We start from the raw sequence: 12,729 nt of genomic DNA on the forward strand, positions 1-12,729 counted from the left end.
GTTCTACCAGCTTGATTTGTCTGTATCTCTTTTCATGTTGCATTTATGATCAACACGCCTGATTGGAACTCTGTTTCCACAGAGGTGATAACAAAGTCAGGTTACAGTTGGTCTGTTTTCTGGGAGTCAGGGGTGACAGTGCATATCTCTAATTATCATCCATTACATATAGATACTGCAGGTGGATCACCTCCTTTCTCTTCATGTTACTCGGTACACAGCACTGGCTAACCTAGTGTGCCCCTAGCATTGTACCCAGATGGCTGGAAAAGAGATGGGCCAAAGGCTGCTTTCTGCAGGAGCTCATGATGTCCAGATTTCTTACATCTTCCCCTGTCTACATTATAACAAGTTCTTAATCTTCTATAAAAAGAAGAGTAGACATATGTTATAAAAGCTCCTTTAACTGACCTCCTGAACCAACTTGCCTGAATAAAACCCTTTGTAAAACATACTGATATGAATGGCACAGCTCATTCAACGCTGGTGGCTATACACATGTTTTTTTTTACTTAAGTCACAAATTTTTATCAATTGCTATCATTACTGGAAAAAAACAGTATCACAGAAGTTCTGCTAAAAGGCACCATTTGAAAATAAAATTCCCACCTTACTTAATAGTTACTCTAGAGAATACATCTATGCTCTAGGTTTTGCTCGATGTCGGCGTTGTGGCCAGCACATTGAGATGTTCTCAGTTACGGCCAGACCCACCCCTCCCCCCATGCTTCCACCAGATCCCAGCCCAGTAGTCACCCCCTTAAGAGAGCCTTCCCTGACTTCTCCAAGTGGGTTAGACCTCCAGGTGGGTTTGCTCTCATGGCACCATGTTATTCACCTTCACGGGCCTAAAAATAATCATAATACATTTATTTGTGGGACTCTGTGATTCATGTCTGCCATCCTCCACTGGACTGTAGGCTTCATAAGCGTTTTGGTTTTTTTTTTAACATTCTCAGTTTTCTCTTACCATTGTATCCTAAGAAACTAGCAGTGTACCTGGAACATAGTAGATGCTCGATTAGGACCAACTGGATGAAGAAAAGTAGAAAGGCAGGGGAGGAAGGGAGGGCAGCCCGTTTTAAAAGCCTGCTTGCCTTAAAATTCATTTCCATTGGTTTAATTATTTTATTTATTTTTTATTTGACTTCCCTAGAACCATGTGTAAATGATATTTTTATTACTACTGATCCAATTTTAAATGTTCTTATGGGGCCTCAAATGATTTAGAATGCTTATTTACTTTTATGTAAACATATGTATTATAAGCCCTAACATGGTTTCTCTCACAAGAAATAAAGCTACATGCTAAGTCATTTTTCTGTACCTGCTCTGATGGATATAACAGTATTTAACAGTGACATGGATAATGGATAAATAAAATCAGCACATAATTATATTTTGAACCCGTTTTTATATTTTTATTTCCACGTATCTGTCTGGGGTGCAATGCATCTCAAACAAAATGGTGAAACCACGTTGTAAGGAGAGACTGAGAAGGAAGAAATAGACTAGATACATCACTTGGCCTCTTCCTCATTCTCTCCTGGCCCCAGTCGGTGCCTGCTCTCCACCCTTAGAACTCCTGAAGTCTGGGAGGGAAGCCAAGCAGGAACTTAAAAGAGTCAACCATAAGCTTGGTATGCTTTCTTCCTTATGCTTATGTTCAACCTCTCCCTCAGGTTGCGGAGGAAATAAAATCATTTTATTTAGAACCCATTGTTCTGGGCTCCAGGCTGTTTAGGAAAAGACAAATAGGAAATTAAGGAATTGAGAAATTATTCTAGAGACGACTCTGCTACACACTGTAAGCAAAATAAACTACCACTAGTGACTTGAGAGTTATGCGCTCGGAGCGTGGGTGCGTTGCATCTTTGTTCTAGACAATAAACTCCTTGTCGTATTTTCTTTCAGCTATAGAGGATGAGTTTGACTTCGCTCTAGGGAAGCAAACTCCAGCATTCCTGAAGAAATGTGTTTGCTATATTAGGAAAATTGCTAACATTGAGCGTTTCGTGAAAATCCCAGAGATGGGAAAATACATGGATATAACTGGAGCAGAACCAAGGATTATTCGGGACCCAGAAGCCCAAGAGAAGCTGATAAAACTCCGGGATGAATTTATTCCTACCATTGTTGCGTCATCTAATCTGAGAGTGTACACATCTGTTACTCATTGTGACATGAAACTAGGCTATTCCCAAGAAATAGAAAACCATTACATAGAAGGACTCGGTAAACAATTTTATGAGGACATGATTGACATAATTCAGGCCACGGTACAACAGAATTTTGACACAGAAACTGATACACTCTACGACGAAATCCTTCAGCATTCATCACTATGTAAAACGTATGCCTCCTTCTACGAATACAAATGTGAATCTCTAAACATCGTGCATAAATACATTCTTCCAAGCAAAACCGGGCACTTCAACCCTCTTATTATATACGGTGGACCATGCACTGGGAAGACCCTTCTGCTAGCTGAAGTAGCAAAGAAGGTAAAAGCCTATTCTTTTACATGTATATTTGTAAAAACTTTTACTTCGGGGAAAAGATCAACTGATCAAATTCACTTCCATTTTCTGTGTTTACTATCCGAATTATAATCGGTCCTTTAGGAATGGATACTTCAGTGTTTCTCTTTTGCTGGTATAACAATTATACTGAAAGAATAAGACTCACGGGGTCCAATTCTAGAATAGCTTTGTTTTGGCTCTTACTGTTCAAACTCATGTTATGGGGCTAGTTCTCACCTAGACAGAAACTAGGGCAGATCTCACAACTCTTCTCATCACTCTCAGCAAAGACAAGCACTCCAATCACTTCTGGATATTAACTCCATCTCAGTTCAGCAATTACTATGTCCAGTCAAAGATGATAATTAAAACTTCATCTCCCTGCCTGAGCTGTGGTCGACCACACACAAGGCACCTCCAGTGGGAAATAGGGACATGGCCATTTTCTCTTTTCTTTCAGCACACAGCACTTCTTCCCCTCTGTCCCTAACCCCAACTGCACTTCTGACCCCTGTGGGGTTGTGGTTTAGGGGATGTAGGAAAGGTAAGGTAGCCAGAACATTCTTATATGACCAGTACTGTTCTGACCTGGGTTCGGCACTCTGGTCCTGGCGTTTTACACTTCCTCCCATTTCTTCTGAGGCCTTTTCATGGTTTCCCAAAGGTCCTTTCCCTCCCCCATCCCCTACCTTGTCCTCACTGAGCATCTCTCACCTACAGTTCCCTAGGGTGACACAGGGAACTGCATTGGTTTTCTATCTAGCTGGTCACCTCCATAGCTCCTATGCATCCAGCAGCACACATTTCTAGTATCTTTCTCCCAAGAGCCTCTCCACAACCCAGCAAACCCCCTTAGACCTGGGAAAACAGAAATGACAGAAACTCTCGTCAGCTCACGCTTGCCAGTGGCCCACATATGATACATGGGAAACACTCAGGTATTGTTTTGCCCTGAGAAACTCCAGCTCCAATACGGCAGCTCTCTATCACTCCTCTGTCAGAGCAGCTAGCCGGCCTCACTCACTCAACCTCCATATTCCTCAGATGTCATCAGATACAGATGGCCATGTCTCCCAAGCCCTAGGGGACATCCTGAAAGTGGTCCATTGCAGCCCCTTTCCCTAGGCTAGAAGTGAGGGGTGGGCATCTCTCAGCCCTTCCCTTTGGGAGTGGGGTGGTGAGAGATACAACCCACAGCATCCTCATCTCCCACTTTTTTCTTGGCCTCTTGAATCTCCTTTTCAGGCTGGAGGTGGGTAGTCCATCAAAGGTAGCAAAACTAATTTTCAAAACTCCCTTTCAAGTCTTGCAAGATGGGCTGGAGCTTCTATCTGAATGCGGTATCTATTGTCTAAACTGGGTGACACTAGTACCAGTTTTAACTTCCTGTTACAGTTCATTCTGAAACTGACATCCATGAATCTTTTCTAAGCTTACTCATACTTTAACCTGAACTACCAATTGGGGAACCAAGTTTCATAAACTTACTTCTTAATGTATTAAATAATATGTCCTTTTCTAAGAAGTATCCTCGGTGAATTCCAAGGATTACTGAAAAGTATTTTCTCCCTAAAAATATACTTTGGAGTGTTTTATACTTTGATCATATCCTTTTTTGTCTTTACCTTTCCAGACAGAAAAATATTAAACCTAGCACCCCCTCATGTACTTTATCTCCATATACTTTATCTCTTTAACTATACAATTTAAAAAGGGAGAGTGGGAGAGAGAGAACACTAGAAAGAAAGTCAGATATGACTTCTACTCCATTTTCATCTCTTGATAATCATTTAACTCCAAGCAAGCTATTTTTGGCCTTGGTTTCCTCTTCTGTTACATGATACTGTAATCCCATGTGCCCTACAGAGAGACAATATGAGGCCTGATGACTGCCTGTTTATATAGTAAACTGTCTGTTATAAAGCACAAATTCAGCAAAACTTGTTTAACCAGCATTATATAGATTTTTATGGTAATGATAAAAAATAATCATAATGATGACCCTATAGCATCACAATAGAGTAAAATGTCTCTGAATCATACAAGATTATATTCAGTATCATTTTAGTGCTGAGTATTTTTATTGCATTCTAATTAACTGGAAATGTGGTCAGCCACATATATAGCCTTACGTGATCTCAATTAAGGAAAATATTTGACTCAGTATAATATGTAGGTCATTACTTAATCTATTCATTAAACAAATATTCACCAAGCACCAACCAGGTGCCAACAACCATGCCAAGAAATGGAAATTCAGTGATGAGAAACTAAGCATACTAGATATTCAGGTTTACAGTTTGTGAAATGCTTTGTAACGTTTAGAATACAAGCTAAATTCTGCCTTGTGATTGACCAATACTGTGATCACCATTTTATTACCCTTAGTAGAGGGATCCTGAGGGTCTCACCTATAGACTTTAGTGCATGAGCTTTCTGAGAGCTCTCTGACCATCTCAGGTTTTTCCACTTCCTGGTTCTAAGGTACTTTCTGCCTGGTCAGGGTTACCAGAAGGCTGATCTCTGCAGAGGGGAAGTGTTGCTGCATGTGACCATGTGAATATATGTCTCCATTCTAAACACCACCTTTATGTTTTAGGCTTATGGCTGGCTACATGAAGACACAGGACCAGAATCTGACCCAGTCATAGTCGTGAGGTTTCTAGGAACCACAGACATGAGTACTGATCTTAGGACTCTCCTTCTAAGTGTTTGTGAACAGTTGGCCATGAACTACCGGTGCCTGGTTCAGAGCTACCCTAAGAAGATCCATGACCTCCGCGACTTATTTATAAACCTCTTGAATGAGTCTTCATTGCAGAGACCCCTCGTGGTCATATTCGATGCCCTGGAGCAGCTCTCAGAGAGTCACGAGGCCAGGAAGCTCTGGTGGCTCCCGGTTCACCTTCCCCGATTCGTCCGGATTGTCCTCTCCACGCTGCCCAACAAACATGGGATCCTACAGAAACTAAGGTGCCTTATCCACGAAGAAGACAACTACATCGAGCTGATTCCCCGGGACAGGAAGATGTGCAGCCAGGTGCTCAAACACCAGCTGCTGCGGGTCAAAAGGAAGGTCACATCAGGCCAGCAGATTTACGTGAACAACGCCTTCTCCAAGTGCACATTGCCCATGTTTGTGAACCTGACCTTTAGGGAGGTGAGAAATTGGCGATCTCACAGAGACGTCGATGAATCCTCCCTCTGTGTCACCGTGCACGAAAGCATAGAGCAGCTCTTCTGCTCCCTGGAGAGGAAGTGTGGGCAGCAACTCGTCTCCCGGGCTCTAGGTTACATCACCATGGCCAAAATGGGTTTGAGTGAAATGGAGCTGGAAGACGTGCTGGCCCTTGACAATAGTGTGATGAATGAGCTCAATGAGAGCGCCAGGCCCAGCAATCCACTGAGGGTACCTTATCTGTACATCGCAAGGCTCAAGGAGGGGCTCAGTGGATACTTAATCGAGAGACACGTGAAGAACATCACCCTCCTGGTCTGGGCCAACAGACACCTGCAGCTCATAGCCCAGAAGCTATATCTGCAGGATAACAGTGACCTGCATGAAATGCATACCATCCTGGCGGACTATTTCCTGGGGGTCTGGTCAGGGGGCAGAAGGAAAGCTTTCTGCCTTGAAGACCCCTACCTGAATGGCTGCCTTGACTTGGAGAGCAGAAGCCTGCTTGAGGAGGAAAAGCACTTCACGGAGCAGGCTTCCTTCGACAGGCAAGCCCCGGACCAGCCCTGGGTCTTTCAGTGCAACCCACTGGAGCCTGACATCTTTTTCGTCAACCATCGGAAAATGTGTGAGCTCCTGCACCACCTGACAAGGTGTGGGAAAACCGATGACCTGCTCTACGGCATCATAATGAATTTCAGCTGGCTTTACACCATGATCAAAATTGGCCAGTTTGACAAAGTGCTCTTGGACATCGAGCTGGCTTACAACTGCTCGCAGGAGAAGGAGCTGAAGTTCCTGGCGAGCACCCTCCGCAGCATCAAAACCAAGGTCGTCGCGTTCCCCGGCTCCCTTTCTGCAGAGCTTCAGCAAAGACTGCTGCCCGTCGTGAGTTCCCTGCCCAAACTTAGACACCTTCTTTTAGAATGTGACAAAGATGGGCCCAAATACTGCTCCATCGTGCCATTACACTCATCCATGGATGTGACCTATAGCCCGGAGCGTCTTCCGTTGTCATCTAGTCACCTGCACGTCACCGAGATTCTGCCCACCTGTAACCCCAGTACGGTGCTCACAGCTTTAGAAAACGGTTCCATCAGCACGTGGGATGTGGAAACGCGTCAACTACTCAGGCAAATCACGACAGCCCAGTCTGTCATCCTGGGCATGAAACTCACCAGTGACGAAAAGTATCTTGTGGTGGCAACAACAAATAACACCTTGTTGGTTTACGACAATGTAAATTCTTGCCTCCTGTCTGAAGTGGAAATCAAAGGGACCAAGCATGGAAGCGGCTCCACCTACATCAATGGATTTACACTGTCCATCAAACATGCTCTGGCCTGGCTCGAAGCCAGCAAAGATGTCACTGTCATCGATCTGCTCTACGGATGGCCCCTTTACCAGTTCCACTGCTGGTACGAAGTGACCTGTGTCCAGTGCTCTCTGGACGGCGTGTATGCCTTCTGTGGACAGTACCTGAACACCACTACCATCTTCCATTTAGGGAGTGGAGAAAAGTTATGTACGGTGACATCTGAATTTTCAGGTGGGTTTGTGAAGTTCCTTCTTATCTTGGACACAGCTCAGGAAATGGTAATGGTAGATAGTGAGGGAAGCCTTTCTGTTTGGAACATTGAGGACATCTCCAACCCCCAGCTGACCGATGACTTTGACTGCCGAAGAGAAGATAGTGAAGTGGTCAGCATTGAACTTTCAGAGGACCAAAGTGCAGTTCTGATCTGTAAAGCCCTCAGTATTGAGCTCTTAGATACCGGTATGTGGAAGGTGGCTGAAAAGTTCAGAGCGAAGCACAATGAACGCTTTATATCGGCTGTGCTGTCCAAGAATGGAGACTGCATCATTGCGACCATGGAAAACACCTCAGCCGTGTTTTTCTGGAGGCGGGACACGGGACAGTGTATGGCGAGCTTACAGGAAATCTCAGGTACCATAGTCAAGTTGGTGAAATCCAGTCATCACAACATGCTGCTATCTTTATCCACCAGTGGTGTTCTTTCTATCTGGGACATAGATATAATCACAGCTATGTCCAACATAGATAAGACTGGAAAACCCATTCAAAGTCTGGTGTTACCCGCTAGGGGGGAAATCATTTACTCCCTCGATGGCTCCGATTGTGTTCACAAGTGGAACTTCAGCAGTGGGTTCCTTGAAGCAGTATTTAAGCATGAAGGAATAGTTGAACACTGTGTGTTGACATCCTCTGGAGACGTCATGGTGACATCAGATGACAAGAGCAGCCAATACGTCTGGCATACCAGCAGCGGTGAAAACCTCTTCCGAATTAATGGGCAGAGAATATCTCAGCTGCTGATTACACACAATGACCAGTTCGTGGTCTCTCTCTGTGAGGAAAATGCCTCCAGGGTTTGGAGACTGGCCACGGGCCACAGGGTATGCAACATCCTGACCACTCTGCAGAATGCCTTCATAACCTCTGCAAATACCTTCGTGGTGGGCATGACCAAAAGCAAGGTGCTGGCAGTCAGTCTTTGGACAGGAAGCATCACCAAGAAGGTCTGCTGTGAAGACGGCACCACCATTGTGAATTTTAAATTGATCCCCGATTGTCCGGACATCATTGTGTTTATCACGTCAGCCGAGACGGTGAATATCTGGAGTCTGACAGATGAAGTGATCTGTCGCCGTGTGCAACTTCCAAACAACTTCCTGAAAAATCTAGAGGATTTTGAAATTTCCCCCAATGGAAAGCTAGGCATTATTTCCAGGGGAGATGAAAATATCAACGTGCTGGATTTACACAGCGGTAAGTTACGGGTGGTTCATGCCTCTGGGGTCATCTGGAGGCACAGGTTGTCTCGAGACGGTCGCTACCTGGTATATATTTGTTTCCGAAACGGGGAGGAAGAGGATGAAAATGGTGCGATATCCAGTTTGATTGTCATGAGACTGGCCGATGGCAAAAATATCGGTGCTTGCTCCCTTTACAAAACTCCAACTTTTCTTGCCCTCTCCCAGCGTCACCTGAACATCATTGTGGGTTTTGATGACGGCAGTATAGGGATATACACAGTGGTGGACCGCGTAGATGCTGCACTGAAAATTAAAATAGCCACTTCAAATAGCAGACAAATTTTCAATAATGCGACACAGACATCCAGGCCAAAGTGTAATAGTTACTGTTTTAAAATGTCTGTGGATTGCTTATGGAGAGAGTCCACTGAGGTCTTTGCAAGAGACAGTCCCATCACAGTGAGTGACTCCATGGAACCCAACGAGGCGACGCCCTCCAAGAAACACAACTCTTGCTATGACCGGGTGTGCTCTGCCCTGGAATCCAGGGGCCACAGCTATGCCCCTGACAACTGACAAAATGTTTTCCCTGCTCAGCAGAAATGCATAATATGTAAAAGAAAAAAAAAGCATCTTCTGTATCCCAGATGATAAACACTCATTCTTAAAGGACAGGAAAGATGCTGGAGTCCCAATGCTAATTATTGCCATGCTCATGAAAATGTACAGAAATGTGAAATTGGTTGTGAGGTTGGTCTTCTTGACAAAGTGTATCCAGGAATGATGTCTTAACAGAGAATTTCTACAAATCGTATTTACATGGCTATATCAACTGGAAGTTATAGGGTAGTTTTTAAATTAACTGGATGGGAAGAAGCAGCTTAACTCATCCCATTGTCCAGATGAGAAAGGCTAGAGCTACATAGAGACCATTTGGACTGAAGTTAGTTCTACAGCAACTGGTTGAAATTGTAAACACAAATTGCTGTTGGACTTCAAGTGATTGTGTGGATAACTAAACACAGCCTTAATCTCTCCTTACATTTTATGATCCTGACAACTGTGTCAATCCAGTCTGCAGATGGAAGGTCTAAAGGTGCAAAATAATGTAACAAAAATGCCCAGATGCACTCCCAGTTTCCCAGGAGAAAGGATGTGAAGTGTGAGGCCACAGACTGACTGGGGCAAGAGCTACCTACTGCTATCATAGGGCTACAGAACACACAGAGTCGGTCTTCATTAAAATACAGTTGTGACAACTGCATGCAAGGGTTTCTGTATAATGGAACACATGATTTTTAAACTATTTTCTGGGCTGCAAAAGAACACATTTAATAAGAAACCACAATCTTTTCATGTCATTTTGAAAAGTCTATTTGTGCTGGGTGTAAAAAGAGTTACAGAAAGGGCATTACAAATTTGGCCAAAACACCTGTTCATTTCTATCATTGTACTAACAAAAGGCTGTGCTATGGAAGTCAGTTGTACCGAAGTATAAATTATTTCCTAAATCCCTGCAGTAAATCTTAATAGAAGGAAAGCTTTCTCGACATGCCATCTATGGAATACTGATGACATCTGCCTTACTCTCATTCCTCCTCTTTCCTGTGTAAAACGCAGATAGCTGACCAAATACTCTGGGACAAACTGAATATGCCTGTCTTTGTGCTAAAATATTCTGTAAATCTTAAGGGTGTCCAAAGGCTCTTTACTGTCCCTGTTTATAATCACTTTCTTACTTCTACACACTGTATGTATCCTTCTTTATCTGTCACCCTTTCTGCCTGAGGACTCTCTAGAGCCTTTTATAGTCTTATCTGTTTCAAAGCAGAAGCTGTGAAATTGGTATTTGATGTTTTTAAAAACTACTCCTCCTATTTAAAAGAAAATATTACATCTCAAAAGGGGAAAGTGATTTTCTTCCTTCCCTATCCTCCTCATGGCAAGTCCTTGGATGCCTTTCCAAAGGGCATCAGTAGTGGTGGTTTGGTTTGGTTTGAAAGGGACAGTGGTGACTTGAGAAGGCAGAATAATGAACAAGGAACTGACTTGCTTTCAGTCCAGCTCTGCCATGAACTCATCCAGTATTCGTAGACAGATCTTTTAACCGCCCAAAAGTATTGTTTTTGTAAACTGCAGAATAAGGGTAGTGATAGCTCCTGCTATTGCTCTCATAGGGATGTGGGGGAGAAATGTGAGAAAAAAGAGAGTGACATCTTAATTGTTAATGCTAATGCAAGAAACAAAGTGATTTAACCCACCGGGAATCCAAGCCAACTGTATGTCCATTTGGAAAGCGGCTTGACAGGTAAGCATACAGAGATGTGATTCCAATATAAACACCCACTCCCTAGTGATAGACTTTTTTTTCAGTATACTCCTCCTGGTCTAGCTACCAGCCAGGGAGGTGGTAGCCCAGAGAAGGCTCAGCCCACGTACAGACCACGTGGAGTTGACTGTTTGAGTCAATGCTTTTTTTTTTTTTAGCTCTTCGGAGGCAACACATTCTTATTCCTGTCATTATCAGTTGGACCTCCATGCTACACATTTCTAAGAAATAAATGTCTAGATGGATTAAATGTAGTGTGTGAATGTTCTGTGTAACAGCCAACAGAGTTTAACAAGTGACTTGAATGATTTTTCCTAACTTGTTTGCAACTGATAGCTCATATTGAATGTTTTTATGTAAACTTTGTATTGTTGGGAGGAATTACCCAATCAGAGATCTATATTTTCATAAATGTTACATTTAGTTAAATTTTATTACACAGTTGTTACACTAGAAAATTATTGCAGTCTTCAAAAAATGTACAGTCTTGTGTATGTATTGTTTGTATGAATAAAAGATAAACTACTTAGATTTGTGTGGTGTTTGTTTTTCTCCCCCAACTTTGGCAGATGTAGTTAGAGATCTTCAGTAATAATAGTAATAATAATAATAATTGTTCATGCTTACTGAGTGCTTACTGTACACGAGCTTTGCATGTGCTAAGCCATGTAATCTTCACAACAGCCATGTGAGGTAGGTACTCTTAATATTCCAAACATACAGATGAAGAAACCTAAAAACAGAGGTCCAGAGGGAATCGTTGAACAGGATTTCAATACACCATCAATTTTTTTTTTGTTAACTTCTCAAAGCACGTAAAAATAAAGCATTGAGTATCCAGCAGGAACTTACTGCTAATGACCTAGAAGATATTTTCTAATTTGAAGATTAGAGGCCAGGCTAGGCTCTGAAGATCACTGGAGGTCTTTGCAAACTCCCAGGATTTTCAGGTATAACCGTAACTGCAATAGTTGAAGTATTCATCCAACAAATATTTACTTCGGCATACATTTTGCCAGGAATACAAAGATTAATAAATAGTTTATACCTTCTAGGACTTCAGTCTTAATAGGAAAACAGGAAACAAGTTCTATGTGTAGTACATGAAGTTTGGTTCTCAGAGAAAATGTAGAGGAGAGGATCATTATTATTTGCATAAAAGCATTTCATATACATGGAGTTTGCTGTTTAAATAAATATCTTCCTTCCTAGGGTCAAGAACATAACAAACACTGTGCTTGCTATGTCTAAGTCATTATGCTATGCCTAGGATGATTTAAAAATTAGTCACGCACAACCCCTGCCCTCCAGAATCCTATAATCTAAGGGAGGCGCAACTAAATTGGATGTAAGACAGACTGTGATTTAAAAAAAAGTTGTTAGCCAAAACAAAAAAAAGTGAAAAGTGAAAGCCAGGTACTGAGGATACGCTGCAGAGGAGCAATTAACTCTAGCTGGGAATCAAACAGGATGGCCAAGAGGAGGTGACAGAGAGCAGTGGCTTGAAGGATAAGCAGGACTTAGCTGTCAGAATGTCAGAAAGACAGTTCAGGTGGAGGAAGCTGCGTGAGCAAAAACAGGGAGCGTCAAAGTATACTTAGATGACTTCAAATGCTATGTGGGGATTTTAAACTTTATTCGGTAGCCAATAGGGAATCATGAAAAACTTTTTGAGAAGGGGAATGGCCTAGTTGAAATGCTATGTTAAAATGACTGGGGCAGTAATATGTCAGATGGATTCGAGACGAAAGAGACCATAAGTTGGGAGACCAGTAAAGAGACTATTGCAAAGACCCGAGATAGATAGTATAAGAACTTGATCTTAGGGCAGTGGCAGTGAAATTGCTAAGAAGAGTGACTTCAGGACGTCCCTGATTGAGGTGGGTGATGAAAGAGAAGGAAAACTCTAATTCCAGTTCCAA

The 12,729-nt window shown here is 42.7% G+C and overlaps 1 protein-coding gene across 1 annotated transcript in view; it reads left to right on the forward strand.

The window, feature by feature from the left end:
* The window catches only part of NWD2 (NACHT and WD repeat domain containing 2), a gene marked incomplete at both ends in the record, with an annotated part of 216,169 nt that extends 207,115 nt beyond the window's left edge, over window positions 1–9,054 (forward strand). Inside the window, 2 exons of the mRNA XM_082611480.1 lie at window positions 1,915–2,504; window positions 5,122–9,054. Coding sequence (XP_082467606.1) covers window positions 1,915–2,504; window positions 5,122–9,054 — 4,523 coding nt within the window. The remainder of the gene's footprint in view (window positions 1–1,914; window positions 2,505–5,121) is intronic.
* Window positions 9,055–12,729: the final 3,675 nt, after the last annotated feature.

The sequence above is a fragment of the Mesoplodon mirus genome (genome assembly GCF_964341445.2).
Source record: "Mesoplodon mirus genome assembly, chromosome: 2".
NCBI lineage: Eukaryota > Metazoa > Chordata > Mammalia > Artiodactyla > Ziphiidae > Mesoplodon > Mesoplodon mirus.